At 35.7% G+C, this 22,841-nt stretch overlaps 1 protein-coding gene across 4 annotated transcripts in view; it reads right to left on the minus strand.

Moving 5' to 3' along the window:
* LOC105488276 (MAM and LDL receptor class A domain containing 1) overlaps positions 1–22,841 on the minus strand; it is a 1,027,522-nt gene that overhangs the window by 601,869 nt on the left and 402,812 nt on the right. For all 4 annotated transcript variants that reach the window (XM_071070418.1, XM_071070419.1, XM_071070417.1 and 1 more), the window contains 2 exons: positions 19,003–19,100; positions 8,458–8,631 (listed from right to left, as the gene is read on the minus strand). In XM_071070418.1, the coding sequence (XP_070926519.1) occupies positions 8,458–8,631; positions 19,003–19,100 (272 nt within the window). The remainder of the gene's footprint in view (positions 1–8,457; positions 8,632–19,002; positions 19,101–22,841) is intronic.

Raw genomic sequence — 22,841 nt, forward strand, 5'->3', positions numbered from 1 at the left:
TGCTCAAGCACTCAGAGACATCTATTTAAGTTTAATTTATTCCAACACTCTGAATAATGTCTGATTTAATTTGTTTTCTTGTTAATTACTCCTATTATTATGTTGTTATTCCAAGAAAAGAGAGAGAGAGAGGAGGGAAAGGAAGAAGTAATTTATGCCTGGAATCTTATGAACCCATATAGTGGACCACCAGTCCAGGACACAGACAGAAGGTACATCTCTATCTTATCAGGGAGGGTCTCTAATCTCAAGGATCATTAAATTTACTTGTGCCAGGGCTCAGAACATGCTATCCCAAAATATAGCACCTTGGAGTCACTCTCTGACTTCCCCTCTCTTTTCTTTGTGAGAGCCAGCTATAAAGCAATTATCTGGCTTACTTCTCCTCAAAACAGGTCATAAGAACCTCATGTAACTGGTGTCCTACCCTATCTATACCTGGATGAAACAGACACTACACAGAGAGGCCAATAAAGATCTCTGCTCAGTTCTCTCCAATTTATTACAATGAGATAATACTCTTTTTGTCCATTTATATTTCTTCATGAGTGTCCACTCATCTTTGAACCTAAGCATAAACATAGAGAGTTTTCCCTGGTCTTTGGGCCTTTGTTTTTGAAGGCCCCTATGTCACATAAAATATTAATAAATTTGTTACTTTTTTTCCTTTTAACCTGTCTTTTGTTATAGGGGTTCCAGTCATGCCCCTTGTGATGACTGAGAAAACGGTATTACTTTTTCTCTCTTACACTTGGTATGATACATTCACTATACTACATCATAAATGCTGTATAAGAAATAAGTATAAGATACTAGGAGACTCAAAGAAGACAATTCATTCTTTTTGCCAATAATGAGAGTTTGGGAAAAGATTTGATGGAGAAGTAATAGCCTCCATGATACCAAATTTTGTTGGGCAAAATATTTTACCTCAAGAAACTGAGGCAGCAATTTCAGCAAAAACACAGAGATAAGAAAGTGCATGGTGTGTTTAGAAAATGTTGATGGGTGTCAAATGTCCATCAATCATGGACTGGATTAAGAAAAGGTGGCATACATACACCATGGAATACTGTGCGGCCATAAAAATGGATGAGTTCATGTCCTTTGTAGGGACACGGATGAAGGAAACCATCATTCTCAGCAAACTATCGCAAGGACAGAAAACCAAACACCACACATTCTCACTCATAGGTGAAAACTGAACAATGAGATCACTTGGACACAGGAAGGGAAACAACACACACCGGGGCCTGTCGTGGGGTGGGGGGAGGAGGAGGGATAGCATTAGGAGATATACCTAATGTAAATGATGAGTTAATGGGTGCAGCACACCAACACGGCACATGGATACATATATAATAAACTGCATGTTGTGCACATACATCCTAGAACTTAAAGTACAATAATAATAATAATAATAAAAGAAAATGTTGATGGGTGTTATAGGACTATAAGATTTTAAGAGAACAACAAATGAATCAGATAATAGATGGAGAGAAAAATTTCATGAGTTGGTACAGCTCAATTGGATAGCAACTAGATAGCATCTATTAAAAAAAATTGCATAGACCATAAAAATTGAGTTAATTTCTTAGCATTTATCCTAGAGAGACACTCAAAGGTATACACATGAAGGCCTGTGAAGGAATGTTTATTTCAGTGCTAGTTTTGATGACAAATGACAGGAAAGAACTTACATGTGAATCAATCAATAGTGAGAAATACTATACAAGTTAAAAATAACATCTATCTACATGTGTCATTATGGAAAGAAATTTAACATGTGTTTTGGAGTAAAAAATTAAGTTACAGAAAAATATTATAGTATAATATTACTTAGGCTGAAAACATCCAACCATTCAGATTTCCAAGTATATGTGGTACATTCATACATGTTAAGTAAATAGAAAATGGACTGGAAGTAAAAATAAATTGTTATCTATAAATACTCAATACAAAATCTATGGTGGGTGATGAGGATAGTCAGCAGGGACTGTTGCTTTATTTGCAATTTTTGATATTTTAATGTAATGTACATAATAATAATTTTTAAGATTCTGATTAGAGATGGTTTCTGTAGAATCTTAACCAACTAAGAAGCGTAGCCTTCATGCCAGAGGCAGAAAATAACACAGGTTTTGAAGAAGGATCTTGGTAAAACATACACAAGTATTGAACTTTAGAGACATATTGTGTTTAATACCATTAAGTGATTGTGATTTTTTTGGACAGCTTTACGTTTGAAAGAGTTTTTCTAAATTTGTTATTATAATACATCTTGCATTGATGTCCATTAAAATAGATGCTTAATTCTTCAGACTCATTAGACAAGCATTTGTTGACCATCATATTTGAAGGTCTGTGCTACTCAAAGAAAACTGGAGGAAAAAAGCGACTGTTTGAGGCACTTCTCTATGCTCCTAAAAAGGTACCTGCTCACATTATTTGAATGGAATGCGTGGGCCCTGGGATGAGGTGAAGTAAAATGATGAGGTACTCTTTAAAATGTAGTTCCATTATTTTACCTGAAGGGAACCACCAGGTTCTTTTAGATATTCATAGTAAAATGGAAGAATAAATCCAACTTCAAAAGCCAAATAAAAGTAATATTAGTTCGTCTACATTTTGCTTACTTCTACATAATGAAATTCATAATTATACAATTAGAAATTGTAATTCTACCATTAATTAAAATCATACAAATTTTAAAATACAAGCAATTACTTCCTTCAAGAAATGTACATTATACCTGTAAATAATGACCATTTCATGGCTTCAAAATCATCATGGTTGTTACTTTTTTTTTTATTGCTGGTTTTAACAAAACCACACACACACACACGCGTGTGTGTATATATGTATGTGTGTGTGTATATAAAATGCTGTGACCAATTTCCTTTTGGAACTACAGTCAGCATCAACTGGTAATCAGTGAGTGAGAAAGAGGTCACTCAGAAGAGCTGTTTCAACCACGGATGGAGGAAGAGTGAAAACCTCATTTGATAAGATTCTCAAGGTAATTGGAGAATTTACATTTTAAATTAAATTAGATGACTCTCTCTCCTAAAACTATTTTTTGGGATCTTGTTGATTTTTGTTTTATTCAATTATATTACTCCCCCTAAGAATAAAACAATTTCTTGCTTTCAGGAAGCACATAAATTCATAAATGTTCACAATCAAGTGATTACTTTTTATAAGTATAAAACTCAAGTGCTTTTCCAGAAAAATACACAATTAACACAGAAATCTTGTTTTCAAAAAAATAACAGGAGCAAAAAATGAATATGAATCCAAGAGAAAATAGAAATACAGTAAGAAGGAGTAGAGAGGAGTAGGAATATATTAATTTTTGAAGGATGATGATGGTATCAATAATAAGAGCAGCAGTCATCTTTTATTTAGCACTTACTACATGCCAGTCACATTCACTTGCTTTAATCCTGTGAAGATGATGCTATTTTCATCTTATTTTAAAGTGAAAGAAACATATTATAGAAGCAATTGGTTGAGCATCACATGTCAAGTAAGAAAAATACGTAAGCTGAGCCATTAATGATTACACCATCCTGTGTCTCTCTAACGAAATAAAGAGATAACTGGGCTTTAGTGGATGCTGCAGAATAGGGCGGCCTGGAGAAACGAGATTGCATGCAGCTCTAGATTAAGCAGGCCAAGGACACAGCAACTTCACGGAGACTCGATCACCTTTTACTTTTGTGTTATGAATCTTACCCTTCACTGAATCATCAAATAATGTCAGGAAATTGTTATTGATTTATATCATTGACTCCGATAAAGACAGAACATGGTATCCATCATTGTGGGAAATTTCACAAAAGGGTCATTTTAAAACGAAATCTAAAATATGATACAATTACATTTTAATGGGAAGCTCGAAGCAAGTAGAGCTACTTGAAATCAATGGACTACTCAGAAAAAGTGCCACCTTGAGATACGAAAACAGCACAGCAGTTAGGGGGAAAAGAAATATTAAAAGAATATATTTATGTGAAAAGCTGAACATAGCAAGTGAGCAGGCCAAGTTAAAACAGGTTTGAAAATTACTATTAACTCTTTGGCCTAAATTTTTCCAATAAAACTCTCACAAGAAATGGAGGGAATATTGAAATGTCATTAATTTGCTGTTCTTACAGAATAAACAGTAAACCTAATTCTTTGCCAGCAAGAAGAGCGAATGCCCTACCTAATTAGGGGTGTTGATTTCCTATGAAACCCAAAGCAATATGTATTCTGTTATATTGTCTACAACTGACATCAAAAGAACCACACTGAATCAGAATTTCATGGCTAAAAGGGAACACAGAGGTCACATGATTTGATGTCTTTCTTCTTTCCAATATTTGGACTGGGTTACACTGTACTGTATAAATATGTTCAGAGCTCAGTTACATGGAACTGATGACTAGGCAATGACTAAGGTCACCCTTAAATGATTCAGGCTATTAACCTTAAATACTAGCCTATTTCCAAGAAGACAAACTTTAAATATTTGAATATTTAAAAAGCTAGATTAACTATTTGTAGGTGTAATATCTTTTTCATTTGTTGTTGATAAAAGAACAAAGTAGAACTGTACTTAGCTAGAATCCTCACGTATATTTTCACATCTTTAAAAATACACTGAGAGAAATCAGGTTAAAGCCAACATATTAGCGTCTTTTTTTTTTTTCCAGAGGATAAGAAATGGGATGGAGAGACATACAAGGAAGACAAAAGTTGCATCTTCATGAGCAAACAAACTTTAACATTATAAGCAAATGAAATATTAACATTAGTTAATACTGAGGTGCATTTGAGTATTTGTTTCTCTCTGTATTAACTACTAGTTTGAAATATTTAATAGTAAATACATGCGATAATCGTGTATTGAATAGTACCATGTATATATCTGTGCCAGTGTATCTATTTATTTATATTGTGTGTGTATAAAATCCAGACTAATTCACAACAGAACGTCAATACAAGTCCACAGTTCCTTATCTAAAGTCTTTGGGGCCAGATGAGTTTTGAAATGTGAATAGCTTAGAGCTGAGAATGGTAACATAACACTGAGAGTGTTTATTACATGATACCCTCTGGGAGATTGGGGGCAGCACTGTCAAATCAAACCTATCATGAAAGGAGCTGCCTAAAGGCCTCACAGTGGTTCAGGGCAGCTTGGGTTTTGCTTCTAAACTCATTTTTAAAAAGCTTATTGCTTTCCAAATTTAATTTTCTAAATTGCTGATTAGATATTATAGGGCCGTCATGGCCTTCTTGAGAGTGAAATTTGAGGGAATTTTTTTTTATTTTTCTTTTACTCATCTGTAGTTTCCAAAATAAACATGTGCTGTAGCCAACTCATAACTGGATTAAGTGGGGAGACACAGAGGAAAAATCTTAGCTTCTCTGGGTTGAATTAAACATGACTGAGACCTTGAAAGAACTCAGCATTGAGGCTGATTGGAGAGAAAAAGCAACACAAGGTACTGAGCCACCAGCAGGGGGATGAAGGGAGAGGGAACAGCAGGGCTGGGTTAGAAACCCTCATACATCCATTGCAACAAAATCACAGAATCTAACCAAACCACTGCCCATCTACAAACTAGTTAATATGCCCCCCAGATAATAAGGGATAGTATCCATTTGCACTGCAAAGCAAAATCATTACTATATCCAAAAAGGAGAACATTAAACAGAAAACAAAAACTGCATTCACTGAAACTCTTCAGTAATGGTGATGGGTCAATGAGAGCTTCCAGCTGTAGACAGAAATGGCATGTGCTTCAACTCATATTTCTAAATTACCTACTGCTAGAAAGGACATTCTGTTTTCTTCTCAATATGTCAATTAATGACAAACTCTGAACCATCTTCTTGGTGAGTTTCATTCTAACTAAAAGCAACCTGAATGAAAACAATTTTCTATAGAATATAAATGCAGGAGGCAAAAGATCAAATTGTTCTGATTTCGTTGCCCTGCTCCTTGCAGTGGAGATTGACACCAAAATGATTTCATGACCAGCCTTTGCGTCAAATGCTTCCCAATTAAGAGCTGCTAGTATTCACGATGTCTTTTTCCATTAAATATGAGAATAGAATAAATTGATCTTTGAGAAGGGAAGTTGGAGACTGTCACTGAGTGAAGAGGCCTTTAATGATTGAGCCTAGAGTTCTGATCAAGCAGAAATTCCCTTTTTAAAACAGAGAATACTAACATTTATTGAGTGTCTACTATTTCCAGACAATATCCAAGGAATAACCACAGCAATAAAAATAGCTAAATCCCGTGTCTATGCCAGATTCGCTTCCACGTGCTTTACAAGTATACACCATATAATCCTCACAATAACTCTATAAAGTAGAGAACAGTAATTGATTACAGTTGATGCTTATTCCCTATTCTTCCTGCTTCCATGGGAAGGCAGTTCCCTGTAGTAACATTGCTGTTACTCACCCCTCACTCTGTAGCAGGAGGAAGATTTAGCTGACTGTGAAGTTAGAAGAGTAACCTGGGGGAACTTGACTTATCCTCCTCTCCCATTCAACACCCCCTGTTGGGAGCCAGTCTGTCCTCAGGAGGCATGCATTCTGATATTATCTCTGGCTAATGGTAAGAGACTTCTCCTAGAGTATGAGCTCTATATTTCTCCAGCACAGTCAGTTGTTCTTTGGGTAATTCTATTTATTCTAAGATCAAGCATTATTTTAAACAAGTGACTCTACATTCTAAAGCCATCTGCTCCAAAATATGTATTCCCTACCTGTTTAACTTCTATATTTATCTCAATTTGTTCAGAAATGAGGACGAGATGACCTTAAAGCCCCAACTATTATCCTCACATCCTACTAGTGAAAGAGGCATAGAAGACTTGGGTAACTTGTCTGTGATCATACACTTTTTTGTCTTTGTTTTTTTAAGATGGAGTCTCACTCTGTTGCCCAGGCTGGAGTGCAGTGGCGCCATCTCGGCTCATGGCAACTTCCACCTCCTGGGTTCAAGTGCTTCTCCTGCTCCAGCCTCCCCAGTAGCTGGGACTACAGGTGCGTGCCATCACGCTCGGCTAATCCATGTTACTCAGGATGGTCTCAATCTCCTGACCTCATGATCTTCCCACCTCAGCCTCCCAAAGTGCTGGGATTACAGGCATGAGCCACTGCACCCAGCTGATCATACACTTTAACTTGAACCCAAGGTTCCAGAGCCCATGTTCATGGCTGCCATTTTAGCTATATCATCTTTAATATTCAGACTCCCCTGGAGTATTGCTTTTATCATCACTGGTTTTCACACATTAGGAAATTTGATGCTCAAAGACAATATTTACACAGTCATTTAGCAAACAATAAGCAGAGCAGAGACTAAAACTCAGACCACCTGACTCCAAAACAGTGTGCTCTCCATCATATTCCACTCCATCCAATCTAGTTTCCAAAATTGCTCTTTTCAAATGTCATCCAGAAGACTTATGTACAAGAGAGTAGAAATTAGAATGCCCATTTGACAAGATACAATTGCCTTCTTTTATTATTATATTTTATTAATACATAGTTGTACATATTTAAGGGGTAAATGTGATATTTAGATACATGCATATATTGTGTTATGATCAGATAAAGGTAATTGGGATATCCATCACCTTACACACTTCTCATTTCTTTGTGTTGGGAATGCTCCAAATCTTATCTCCTAAATATTTTGAAATACACAATAACTTGTTACAGTTGCCTACTGTGCTATCAAACACTAGAGCTTATTCCTTCTAACTACAATTTTTAACCACTAACAAACCTCCCTTCCTAACCTCCTCCTCCCCACCGCCCTTCTCAGCCTCTAGTAACCATCATTCTCCTCTCTGCCTCCATGAGATCAACTTTTTAGCTCCCACGCGTGAGTGAGAACCTGCCGTATTTGTCTTTCTGTGCCTGGCTTATTTCACTTAATATAATGTCCTCCACTTCCCAAAGGTGGATAACATTCTCAATGTTACCAGGCAGCAAAAAGTGAGACAATAAGATTAATATATTACAGCCCAAGTCAGATTTTATTTTCACTACATCATATAATCCAACATCTTTACTTCGAAAAAGAAATCATTTTAAGGTACTCTTCTCTCTGCCATCTTATTCATTTCTTATCTCCACTTTTGCCACTATTCTACACACACTTCTTGAGCGCATAGTCAAAACAATCTCTCTACTCATCCCAGATCGTGTGTTTGATCTCTGAATGTGTTTGCTTCATTAATGTTGAATAAATTCATGAGCTATGTGTACTATTTTGTTATCTGAAAGGATTAGCATTAAATAAGTGTCTTCTGTCGCATTGTATTAATTTCTTATGGGCTTACCTGAAAAGGTATGAGCTATATGTGTTATATTGTTATCTGAAAGGATTAGCATGAAATAAAGTGTCTTCTGTTGAATGGTATTAATTTCTTATGTGCTTACCTGAAAAGGTAGAGTAGATTCTCCCGCTTTTGCAATGAGATCAATTTTTGCGTGGCTCCACTGAGATTCGGAGAATCTGATTATTTTGCCTTGCTTTTGCAAGTTTCCATCTAGAGATGTTCTTGTAAAAACTGAGAGATGTGAATGTTGAGACAAATGATACCAAAACTGCACCTGTTGAAAACATATTTTCAATTATATAAATATTCCATTGACCTGTCTCTGGTAGCTTTTCCTATAATTTGAAATATTCATGACCTCAGGTGATCTGCCTGCCTCCCATCTCTACTAATAATCCAAAAATTAGCCAGGTGTGGTGGCATGCGCGTGTAATCCCAGGTGTTTGGGAGGCTGAGGTAGGAGAATCGCTTGAACCCAGAAGGTGGGGAGGTTGCAGTGAGCTGAGATCATGCTGTTGCACTCCAGCCAAGGCAACGAGAGCGAGACTCCAGCTCAGAACCACCACCACCACCAACAACAACAACAACAACAAACTATGTATATATATTCCAAACAACTTCTGTGTTAAATATAATCTTCTCAATTCTCCTTTCCCCCAGATGTATAACCCAGTCATGGCAGTACTATTGTTTCCATGGAAGTTTCCAGAATCCTTCTCTGGCTTCTTATAAATCTGGGAGGTACACGTTGAGACTCAACATTAAAAATCAAGTATCACTATACATACTTGATGTTTCAAACAAGAAAAAGTTTCCTTAAAAATTATTTTTAGTTTAATTTTAAAAACTGTACTTAATACTTTATACTAATTTAGTCTCTGTGGTAACATTACCAAATTACTTGGAAGCTCACAGGGTACTGTTAATCAATAATTGAGCCAAGTAAGACAACATTCTTCGAGGGCAGGGAAGCTTAATCATTTCACTTCCTATTCACCATCAAGAATAACACAATCTAAAGGTCTGATGGCTTAACTACGTAGTAAAGAGAATAGAGAGGATTATTCCAGGTGCTGATAGCAGTAGCCCTAAAATGAAATTCCATACTGTTACTGATTCAACCAATATTTACTGAGCACTTTCTAAGTACCTGGAGCTGTATGAGGCAAAAATTAATTCCCTTAATGTTGTTTGGATGATTCATTCTGTAAAATATGCCCACAAAACCTCCATTAAAACAAGTTCAGATATGCTGCAGTCAAATTTTTTTGCTTCTTCTGATTATCACATAACAGGTCCTAAGGCTGTATGTTTTAAAGAAAAACCCAACATTTAAAGATGAGGTCCTTCAAAAGTGGAACATTTCTCTTTAGATTGAGCGATATTTTTTCAGGTTCGTTATATTTTAAATTCTTTTTAAAAAATGTTTTCTTATTCATCATTGTGCTTTTATACTGATACATGGACAGATACTAGCATATATATATAGGCAAACCATGCATTTCACTGTTGAGACCCAATTCCAGTGGTGAATGTTGACCGAAAAACATGTTTTAAATGCTTTTAAAAAAAAATTGTTCATTTCATAACATCAAGCATTCTATTTGGTACAAATTTTTATCAATGTCTACTTAATTGTGACCACCTGATTAAAAAATTGATTGTTTAATTTCATTTTAGATTTTATTACTGTACTTACCTTAATTCACACCTTGACAGGTAAGTTAGAAACAAAAATAATGGAAATGTTTAATTAAATTCCATGGAAAGAGATGATTCATGTTTCTCAACTGCAATTAAATTTTAGATCCCTGCTGTAAGTTTCACTATGTCCCAAGCTTGTAAATATGCAAAACACAGCTTGAAACCTAGTTGTACAAGAGATGTGCATGTCCCATTAGAATTTCGAGCTGTCAAACTGTCACTCAGTACATCACCAGTGTGAAGTTATTTTAATAGTGTATTAAGTATAAATGCCAATGGGATCCATATTCAATGATAATATGGATCGGAACTTATATATAATTTACTTTTTTACAGAATTTGCATTATGGAGACTTAAATTCTTAAGTTATTAGATACCAAGAAATGTTCCATTATCTTTTCAATTTCTGAGGGTCAAATCACTGAACAAAAGTTATTGATACAGCTCACAATTTTTTTAAATTCGTTGTTTTTTCCTCTTTTTTTTTTACAATGTTGCTATGAACCATAATTTTATTTCATTTTATTTTACTTATTTATTTTATTTTATTTTTGAGACAAAGTCTCGCTCTGTCAGCCAGGTTGAAGTGTGGTGGCACGATCTCGGCTCACTGCAACCTTCGCCCCCCAGGTTCAAGCAATTCTCCTGCCTCAGCCTCCCAAACAGCTGGGACTACAGGCTCATGCCACCCCTGACCAGCTAATTTTTTGTATTTTTAGTGGAGACAGGGTTTCACCACATTGGCCAGGCTGGTCTCGAACTCCCGACCTCAGGTGATCAGCAGACCTCAGCCTCCCAAAGTGCTGGCATTACAAGTGTGAACAGGCAGTGTCCTGAAGGCTGTCTTCATCCTGGTGAAAAATAACTGCCTGTGAATTCTAGTCTTGCAGATACAAACTTGATAAAGTATCAGAAAATACCATGTAATGTAATATTGAAAAGGAATTTAGGAAAGTCTGAAGTGCTTTATTAAACCACAAATTGGAAGTAAGTTGCATTTGATGGGGAATGAAAATATTACTTCCATTAATCGGGACACTTGAAAAGTGATTTTTGCAAATTTTCCAAGTGACCTGAATGATTATAATGGTCCACTGCAAAATCTATTAACCTAAAACCATCCAATCTAGTATTATGGGAAGAATGGTAACTCTCTAAGAAAATAAAATATGGCACATCAATTACAGGATTATGTATTTCTTCTGTTGCTCTTCTTTTTTTTTTTAATTAATTTATTATTATTATACTTTCATCACATCATCACTGGCCATCAGAGAAATGCAAATCAAAACCACAATGAGATACCATCTCACACCAGTTAGAATGGCGATCATTAAAAAGTCAGGAAACAACAGGTGCTGGAGAGGATGTGGAGAAATAGGAACACTTTTACACTGTTGGTGGGATTGTAAACTAGTTCAACCATTATGGAAAACAGAATGGCGATTCCTCAAGGATCTAGAACTAGATGTACCATACGACCCAGCCATCCCATTACTGGGTATATACCCAAAGGATTATAAATTATGCTGCTATAAAGACACATGCACACGTATGTTTATTGCGGCACTATTCACAATAGCAAAGACTTGGAATCAACCCAAATGTCCATCAGTGACAGATTGGATTAAGAAAATGTGGCACACATACACCATGGAATACTATGCAGCCATCAAAAAGGATGAGTTTGTGTCCTTTGTAGGGACATGGATGCAGCTGGAAACCATCATTCTTAGCAAACTATCACAAGAACAGAAAACCAAACACCACATGTTCTCACTCATAGGTGGGAACTGAACAATGAGATCACTTGGACTCGGGAAGGGGAACATCACACACCGGGGCCTATCATGGGGAGGGGGGAGGGGGGAGGGATTGCATTGGGAATTATACCTGATGTAAATGACGAGTTGATGGGTGCTGACGAGTTGATGGGTGCAGCACACCAACATGGCACAAGTATATATATGTAACAAACCTGCACGTTATGCACATGTACCCTAGAAATTCGTTGTTTTTTCTATTTACTTTTAGGTTCAGGGGTACATGTGAAGATTTGTTACATAGGTAAACACATGTCACGGGGGCTTGTTGTACAGATTATTTAGTCACCCAGGTACTAAGCCTTGTACCCAACAGTTATCTTTTCTGCTCCTCTCCCTCCTCCACCCTCCCCACTAAAGTAGACCCCAGTGTCTGTTGTTTTCTTCTTTGTGTTCATATGTTCTCATTATTTAGCTCCCAACTTGTAAGTGAGAACATGTGGCATTTGGTTTTCTCTTCCTGTGTTAGTCTGCTGAGGAAAATGGCCTCCGGCTCCACCCATGTTCCCACAAAAGACATGATCTTTTTCTTTTTATATGGCTGCATATTCCGTAGTACATATGTACCACTCTTTCTTTATACCATCTGTCATAGATGGGCATCTAGGTTGATTCCATGTCCTTGCTACTGTAAATAGTGCTGCAATGACCATTCACATGTATGTGTCTTTATGATAGAATGATGTCTTTTTTCTTTTTCTTTCTTTCTTTTTTTTTTTTTTTTTTTTTGAGACAGGGTTTCACTCCAATTGTTCGGGCTGGAGTGCAGTGGCGTGTTCATGACTCACTGCAGCCTCAACCTCCCGAGCTCAGGTAATTCTCCCACCTCAGCCTCCTCAGTAATCGGGACTACAGGCATGCACCACCACGCCCAGCTATTTTTTTTTTTTTTTCAATTTTCAGTAGAGATGAAGGTTTCACCATGTTACCCAGACTGGTCTTGAACTCCTGGACTCAAGCAATCCACCCACTTCACCTGCCCAAAGTGCAGGGATTACAGGCATGAGCCACTGCCCCTGACCTACAGTAGAATAATTTCTATTACTCTGGGCATATATACCCAGTAATAGGATTGCTGGGTGGAATGGTAGTTCTGCTTTTAGCTCTTTGAGGAGTTGCCATACTGCTTTCTGCAATGGTTGAACTAATTTACACTCCTATCAACAGTGTATAAGCATCCCTTTTTCTCCACAACCATGCCAGCATGTTATTTTTTGACATTTTAATAATGGCCATTCTGACTGGTGTGAGATGGTATCTCATTGTGGTTTTGATTTGAATTTCTCTAATGATCAATTTTAAGTTATTGATACAAGCTGTGATTTCACACAAGCAGTACTCAAGTACGCAAACTCTGTGCCTCTCAGCCTGGTATATGCCAGTAGCAGAACACTAAACCTTAAACTCCAAATCATGAAACATGTCATAAATTCCTCACAGAACTTATTATAGTAATTTGTGTTTTCCAGGTATTCACTTAATATGTATTGGGAAAAAAAGAAGAAATTAGTGGCCTGTTAATATCGGTGCTTAAGTAAATGCCTGTAAACATTCAGAAATATATATAGAGAGAAAACAGACAGAGAGAGAGAGAGAGAGTGAGAGAGAGAGAGAAGAGAGGAAGAAAGATAATCTGTTTTATGTCAAAAAATGTATAAGGCATTATGGGTCCTTAGGGACCTTTGAGTCTTTTGGAGGAAGAGTGGCAAAAGAAAATGAGCATTTAATTATAATGAGCATAACTACAAAAGTGTGAAAATAGGGTGGCTATTAAATTTAAATTAATTAAAATGAAAATGAAAAATTCAGTTTCTCAGTTATGTTTTTGTTGTTGTTATTATTGTTGTTGTTTTTGAGACAGAGCTTCGCTCTGTTGCCCAGGCTGGAGTGCAGTGGCGAAATCTCGGCTCACTGTAGCCTCCGCCTCCCAGGTTCAAGCAATTCTCCTGCCTCAGCCTCCTGAGTAGCTGGGACTACAGGCACGTGCCACCACTCCCGGCTAAGTTTTGAATTTTCAGTAGAGATGGGGTTCCACCATGTTGGCCAGGATGATCTTGATCTCCTGACTTTGTGATCCATCCTCCTCGGCCTCCCAAAGTGCTGGGATTACAGGCATGAGCCACTGCGCCCGGCCTCTCAGTTATGTTTTAAATGCTCAATAACTAGCTCTCTGTAGCTAGTAGCTACTATACTTAACATAGGGGACATTGTCCATCATCCCAGAATGTCGCATTAAACAGGTCTACAAAGCATGTAAGTGAAAATGACACCAAACATTCAAATTTTATTTACTACTTGATCATTTTTAAAGGAAATTTTCTTGACGCATGCCTGAATCATTCAAAAGCAGTTAAGTAAAATATTAACAAAGAGGGCTTGCTTTTATTTTTCTTGGGTCTCCACTAAGGCAGATTTTATATACAGTATGACTATATTCAAGACTTTGAATTAATGCATTCAAGAGAATTTCATGTGGTTAAAAAAGTTTCCAACAAAGCAGTTCTTTTTGAATATTGAAGACAAAAATGGAAGCTCCAATTATTTTATTTTTAATTGTATTCTTATGATTTTAAATTATTTCTATTTTTAAAGTATCTAAATATGTATATATTAAATCATATATTTTACTACTAAAGGAAGAATATCTGGTGATTTACAGCAGTTATTGTATATGGGTAAGTACCTAAGCTGGAGAGGTGGTGACAGTCTTAGTTCCATTGGCTCTTGTTTCTGTACAGTGCCTCTGGGGCCTTGGACTCTCTGATACTTCAGTCTGGGACACCCAAGGTGTCCCAGGTCATGATTCAGAAGTTTAAAATGACACCCAAGGTCATGATTCAGAAGTTTAAAATGATTTCTTCCTTATTTTTCTGTTTCCTTTTTTTTTTTTTTAATTTTGATCATCTCTTGTTGAAACTCTCCTCTTCAAATTTTCTGCCAATTTTTTCAACTTGCCTATGGCCTTTGTTCTAATTCCTTCTCAATCTCAGAGCTCCTTGGTCAGATCTTCATGGCCATTCTCTATTTTATTCCAAACCCTCAGCAAACTCTGCCTTCTCTGCTTCACATCAGACCCTTTACGCCTTCCTCAGTCTGTTTATTGCCACACTTATTGCACCTTTATAAGATCTAGAATACGAAGATACAGAAGAACAAGCGTAACCAAAAAAGCAAAATAAATAAATGGGAGAAATGAAAAAAAAACAAGCTAAGATATCTACAGCTGCTCAAAATTCAGCTAGGAATAAGTATATATTGAAAGAGGGAATCATTCATCACATACATAAACACACAGACACACAAACACATCCCTCACCATTACCATAGTGATTTTTATGGCTCCTAGTCAATTACACTTTTTCCTGGGCATTCTTTTCCTGAACAAGCTTACATTGAGGTTTAGAATCTTCAATAAAACAGAATCTGTTTTTCTAGTTTAAATGATTAATCTTCAGGTGCTTTGATGTACAGAGTGGAGAGAGAGCACCTGCTCGCCCTTTCCTCTGTAGACCGTCGCTTCCTCTAGAATCCATCAGCTATTGTAACATTGATCTTTGGAATAAACACAATGACCAGGGACTAGAGCACAACTGTACCATTCCAGGACATGCTCCAAAATTATTTTTTTTTCTAAATTGTTCTTTGACTCGAGTTCATTGTCCTACTTTGGGGACATTGTAAGACATGGCCTTTGAAAACTCCTTGAGATTTGTAAGTAGATTATTATTATTATACTGGACTTACCCTCTTGTAGCTTGGAGCATTTTACACTGAATTGCTGTCAGTATCCCCCACTAAACTACATTTTATTAGAGCAAGTATGTGTTTAGGTTGTTGCCATTATATTCCCTGCATCAAGGACTGTGATCAACACACAGTAGATAAGCAATATATATGTGTTGGATCGTAGGCATAATGTTTACTTTGGTATCATAGCAAGCACTCAGAGGAGAAGTCTCAGAATAACTATTTTTAGTTTTGTTTTTTTCTTTTTACTTCCTTGAATCTGAACCACATGTGGCCCTCTCTTCATTGGCAGACTCAAATGTGTAGGCTGGCCCTAATAAACCTTACTTTGGGATCCAACCCATCTCTGGTTTCATCTACCTTTGTCCTGATTTTCTCATTCATATTTGTAAAACAATCTATGGATTATCTTTTACTGAAGGAATATTAATGTAATTGTAAAACAAGTTGGAGAACTAAAAACAAAAGAAAGATCAATAGATAAACATACAAATTTTGAAAGCAAAAGCTTCATATTATCCATCTTCCTGTATTTAATTGTGAAGTCCTAAAAGTAAGAGATTATGTTACTTACACAGTAACTCAAATATGAGAATTCAGAAAATATTAGTATCCACATTAATTCCCTTCATACTTTATGTTTCCTAGTTAATTGTAAACAATAACAGCATTTCAACAGCATAAGATAGAATAGCTTTGGGCTTCCTCGTGTTCTGTTAGTCCTATCTCATATTTCAAAGAAAAATGCCAATTTTCCACTAGTGGCTGAAGGGACTTTTGAAGCGTAAATTAAAGTCCACATCTTGAACAATGATTAGCTGCGGGAACAACTGTCCATGCTGATGCCATGTGTTGGCCACATATAAAGTACAAAGTAATCCATGTAAACTGGCCCTAAAATTGTGCTGTTACAGATGGCAACTCACAAGAAAGCTCAAGTTGCTTTAAAGTCCTTTCAAAAAAAGAAAAAATTCTTAACTGTATCAGCCTGATAGGATTATGTAGGAAAAAAAAAAAACATAATTTCAGAAAACGAAGGCTTTAATCATGTCAAAGTACCCCACACTGGTTATCTCACTGCTTGACTCTACTACCTTATAATGAAGAACACTGGTTCCATGAAAGCACTATTATCAATACGTTCCAATTCAGAGGACTCGCTAGATTTTCCAATTACCCAAGAAGGTAAGAATTTGTTTTGTTTGCTTATTCTGTAACTTTTATGTAAGAAAATATCACATATTGCCACAAACTTATAAAAACAGTCATATTATAGTCTTAGAAAAATCCTGAGAACCTTAGCTATGTGTATCTCAGACTATCAATAACATTCTCCTACAGTCTAGTCCTACTTCCTAAACTGGAAAGCATTATAAAGCAAATCAAATATCCTTCCTGCTAACTCAATGACTCCTAAAATTCAAGCACATAGAGAAAAGCATGAAAAACAAATATCTCTTCTGGTAGTCTGTAGTGGCTCCTTGAAACAGTCTCAGTTTTTCAAAAACCAAGGCAAACCATGAAGTCAGCATCCACAGCCTTTAGAAATCGAAGCCTTGGTTTCGACATAAACTAGCAAGCACTCAAAGTGTCCATGACAGCATTTTCACTGAGACCCCACCTAAATAACACCCTCAACCCCAACTAAGTCACAAATTTAAGCAAAAATTAAGTGTCCTCAAGTGGAAACAATGATAAACTGAAACTCAATCCCGGCGACCACAAATCAATGGCTATCAGGAAGCATACAATGATAGGAAATATAGATTACCTTTTAAAATCATATACATGCATTTGATTTCTCAGGGACTCTAGGTGAGTCATAGGAATTTCTAATACACTCTTAATATCTTCAAATTTGTGTAAAGCAGGCAGAATTAACACATCGTATTCCTTTACATTCAATTTCTTCTATATAACTGACATTCGTGGTCTCATCACATTAATGTATGACCTTGAATTAAATCTAAGTTAGCTTGTACTTTCAAAGAACAAGTGCTTCTGGACTTCTGGATTTTTCCCTCCAAAAAAAAAAAAAACAAACAAAACAAAACAAAAACTCTGTATCTATCTTTCTCTTTTTCTACCTTACAGGATTTAATTAAAATAAAGAGGTGGGAATGGGTAAAAGGCATTTGGATAAAATGGAAACGGAGACCAGGCAGTTGTTTTAATTCTTATTCTCACAAAGAAATGGGAAGAAACAAAAAAAAAAAGAAAGGAAAAGAAAGTATCTTTAGGACTTTAAAGTATCTATGGGACATCACTATTAAGAACTCAGGACACTCCCACTTAGACTTATTCCAAACTGAAAGTATAATTAGGTTTATACCTCGGAATAATATGTCGCTTATCACCAGGGATGCCCAAGCAAATTGCTGTAACACTATACTTACAGGCAGTGAATGTACTGTGTGGCACTATTGATCTCTTCAATATTTTCTGACAAGTAAAGATCAAAAAATGAGCTGAAATCCTAAGGGCGAGAGGTATGTTGGAGCTCTCAAAAGGACTGAAAACAAGACAAGTTGAATAGAGACCCCTGATTTAGGTGCTACTTTTATGGAAAGCAAAGGAATTATGTTGACTGAATTAAGATTATATTTGGTACATATATACCAATATTTAATAGAAACATTGTTTACCTATTAGGTACCAAATATTTTGCCAGGTGCTTTATTTAATCACATTTTAATCCTTGTCATTATTCCATACAATCGTGTATGCTTCCAGTGTAAATGCTGACATTTAATCCATAGAATCATGTATGTTTCTGGTGTAGACACTAAGTCTCAAAAGGAATATACAATTTGTCTGAGCCACAATTACAAAGTGGCAAAAGAGACTTAAGCCAAGTCTGACTCGTCCGTCCTCTCTAATATGCTGCTGAAATAAAATGAGTATTTCACTGCTTGGTTTGTGTTTACCTGGCACCAGAGGACTCATTTGAAGAACTCAAATTTCAGTAAATATAATCATTTTTTCTGTATACATTTATCTTTACTTATCCATTCGTCTTTCTTTCAACAAACACTTATTTAACTGACTTTATTTTTCTCAATGCACATTGTTGGCCAAATATTTTGGCAATATGTATCCACAGCTTTAGATTATTGAAATGACTGTGTGAAAAGAATATAAAATAACAGAAAGCTTCTTTAATAGCCACCCCCAAAGAATGGTGCCAGTTACGTGTTACAAATGGTCTTTTAGAAGGACATGGCATTTCGTGTTGAAATAGCGCATATAAATCTCTTAATTCGTCATTAAAGTGATAGTAAAACATGGCAGGCATTTACTAGCAGAATAACCCAAGCCCAGCGATTTACAACCACAGAATGGCCAATGGAAATTCAGAACAGTTGATTACCTGACATGGGTTAGAGGCAGTGAGCAATTTTGTAAGAACAGGACTTCCAAGCTTGGCCACCCCGGGGGAGTGCTGTGCCTCCAAATAAATAAATGATCCTGCAAAAACAAAGGGAAAGTCATACGGATACAAGTTCTCTTACACACTTAGCTGTTCTTTGCTCCAGAATCTTATCCTTGCACATGTTAAACTATCAATTAGATAAGGAAAATTACATTTTTACATATTTACTATTATGGTTTGTAGATAACAAATAGCATTTATACATGTATAACATTAAATACCTAAAATAACATTTAATCAATTAAAACAAGCTCTTGATCCAAATCGCCTGAACAAACATTTTTATTGGCTTCATTTATGTCATAGAGTTTGACATCAAATTAAATGAAGCTTCTAAGCTGACAATTAGATATTCAACATGCCCTTCATGAAATACCCACAAGAGCTTTATTTTTTAGTTTCCTCACAAAGTACTGAAGGATATGAGCTTATGGAATGAATTTTAGTTTCTCAGGTTTGACATTGTTGTCTGTGCTAGAGGGGATGAAAGCTTAATTAAAGATCTAATCTGAACATTAACAAAATAACCGCTTTTAGATTTTAACTACGACGGATGTGCTCATAGCAAATGTGCAGGGGATAACATCTCTCAGCAGCTTAAAAGATCACATGTTCGGAGCTGCTGTCTGGGGTAGTTTCACTGAATATTGAAGACTTACAAGGAAGGCTATACCCAACAATGTCAAGGTCTGATCCTGCCCTTTGATAATCACAATGATGGGCAATTTGGAAAACCAACTATTTTCATTGGAAAATACCATATTCAGAGAGTGATTTTCCTAGAGACAAGTTAATGCTGACTGCACAGAAAGGAAAGGATTTAGAATTAGAATGTATTATTTTATAGACTCCACCATGTGTTAAACCAAACAACCAAGGGTGTGAGTCAGCAGTGCCATCTTTGAGTAGGAAAAATATAAACCCAAGTTTATATTGTTTTTAAATCTCAAAACCAACTTGGAAAGATAAAGATTATTGTTCCCAAATTCCAAACTATGGGTAATGGAAACAGCATATGCAAGCAAGTTCATTAAATTCTCTATGTTTCACCTAGAAAGGAAAAGAGTAGAAAAAGGTCACTTTGAAAAACTCTTCCACCTAAAAACGCTCAGATTTAGGTAAAATTCAACTGAATATTTTTAAAAAGACAATCAAAATTCTAAAAACAAATGAACCAGTATTCAAAGACCTTACTCCTCCAGTCATTTAAAAGAATATACACGATTTCAAACAAGAAGTTAATGAAGGTGAGAACATGTACACATTAAGACACCAAAATCTGAAAGGAGCAAAAGGTCTGAATAAATCATTTAGACAACAAAAGTAACTGAAAAAGTAATGAAAAGAAAACCTAACAAGAAATGTATGGTGCCACATCTGAGTTAAATTTAATTTTCTTTCTTTCTTTTTTTTTTTTTCCTGAGACAGGGTCTGGCTCTGTCACCTAGGCTAGAGTGCAGTAGCATGATTATGACTCACTGCTGCCTGGAACTCCTGGGTTCAAACAATCCTCCAGCTTTAGCCTCCCACTGGGACTGCAAGAGCACACTACCACATACAGCAAATTTTTCCATTTTTTTGTAGGGACAGAGTCTCAAACTCCTGACCTCAAGCAATCCTCTTGCCTTGGTCCTTCAAAGTGCTTGGATTTCAAGCATGAGCCACTGTACCTGGCTCCCCATTTAATTTTTAAAAAACAAACATTTGCAACATTATCCGAGGAACCTCAGATTGTAGAAAAATATGGAGAGCTTCCTGATTCATTTTAGGTTGCCAGAATATCTTTAATTTTTAATAAAACTGATGAAAACAGGACAAAATTTAAAACCCTAGAGAGCAACCTCACTTGTGAGCATAGGAACAAATATTCTAATTAAAATGATATCGAATAAATTTGAAATCACTATCCAAAAATAGTGTGTCTTGATTAATCTGAGCCTTCTGAGAATGGAGGTTTGGTTTAATTTAGGAGCTCGGTCACCACATTCAATTACATCAACAAAATGAAAGTATCAAGTCATAGAATCCTATCTAAATGCTGAAAAGACTATGGAAAACCAGTGAACAATTTCAAGTCACAAACCTTAATAAAACAAAAGGAAATAATTAAATAAAGACTAATGAACAACCCCAAAATAAATAGCATTCTAAATGGCAAATGACAAAACAATAATTAAAATGAGAAATGACATAATATATTTCTGTCATAATTATCAATTAGAGATAATAGTAGACAATATATATTATCTTAGACTAATATTATCTTAAAGGTCTGGTGAATGTAGAAGCCAAGGAAATAAAACATCTAGTAGACATTATAGAAAGAGAGAGGCAAATTTCTCATGTTTTACCAATATTATAATTGTAAAAATGGAAAGCCAAAGTATTCTATTTTTTATAATTATAGTATCATTTAAACAATTTGGCAAGCTAAATGGAAACAGATATGTTATAAAATTACTTCTCTTAACTTAGCAGTAAGTTTCTAGATACAGAAACAGCAAGAAAAGTCCAACTCCTGATAGCAAAATTAACTTTTTTTAATGTAGGAATAAATTTAACAGAAAAGGGACATGATTTATATGAAGAACATTAAAAACTTTGTGAAAGACTACAAACTCCCTGGCTAGATGAAAAGAGATAACATGTTTCTAGATGGAAAGATAATATAATTAAAATATGAAGTTACTGACCATTGATTGGGAAGCTAAATGCTATCCTACGATAATTTTAACCAAATATTTAGAAAGTTGATAATACTGTGTTAAAATTAATGTGTGCAGGTAAGGGGTATAGAGAGCCTAAACTCTGACCACAGGCCCAGGGACTTCTAGGAATATGTCCCTTGATTTATCTTCCTACAAGCCTGCTCTAAACAATGAACCAAGTTGGAGAAATGTGGAATTTAGCAATTGTATTCCCGGTAACGGCAAGGAGTTTACTTCTGGTAATCAGAATTGTTTATTGTAAAACTCTTACACACCCACATATCCCAGAGGGGCTATGTGATCCGCACAATATAAAACTTAAAGGAGGGAGTGAATAGTCTCCCTGGGTTAAAGTGTTCACATCTGGCTCGACCTCATCTTCTGCACAACATGCATCCTTGTTAATGCACGGGCCTAAAAGTAACACCTCACATGTTTTGAGAACATTAGAGGCCAGTCTCTATAACTTTGACAAATGCAAAAGTTATAACCAAGCATTACCATATAGAATGAAGAAATAAATAATAAATAAAACTATTCCAATTAGGTTTGGTTCCGGAGTGCAAGAGGGGTTTAATATTTAAAAAATCAATTTACCTTATAGACAAAAAAGATAATCTGACAATCATATGATCATAATAGATGCTGAAAAATACTGAAAATTTTTAACATACATTCAATTTTTTTATTTTTTTTAAAAGTACACTCTGAATAGAAGGGAGCATTCTTATATGATAAAGAATACAATTTTTCAGTAAGAATGGAACTTAAGGTTCAACTATTGACAGCTTTTCCTCTGAGACAGAAATAAGACAAGTCTAGCAGCTATCACCAGTTCTATTCAACACATTCTAGAAATTCTATCCAGTACATAAAACAACAAAAGAAAAATAGAAATGTTAATATTTAGAAAAAAGGAAATAAAATTGTCATTATTTGCAGACAAAATAATTGTGATCCTAGAAAATAAAATATATATGTATAAGTTCTTAACTACGATAAATAAAATTACCAAGGCCACTGGATACAAGGTCAATATTTTCTATAAAAAATGCATTTCTATATGTC

The sequence above is a fragment of the Macaca nemestrina genome, chromosome 9 (genome assembly GCF_043159975.1).
Source record: "Macaca nemestrina isolate mMacNem1 chromosome 9, mMacNem.hap1, whole genome shotgun sequence".
Taxonomy (NCBI): Eukaryota; Metazoa; Chordata; class Mammalia; order Primates; family Cercopithecidae; genus Macaca; species Macaca nemestrina.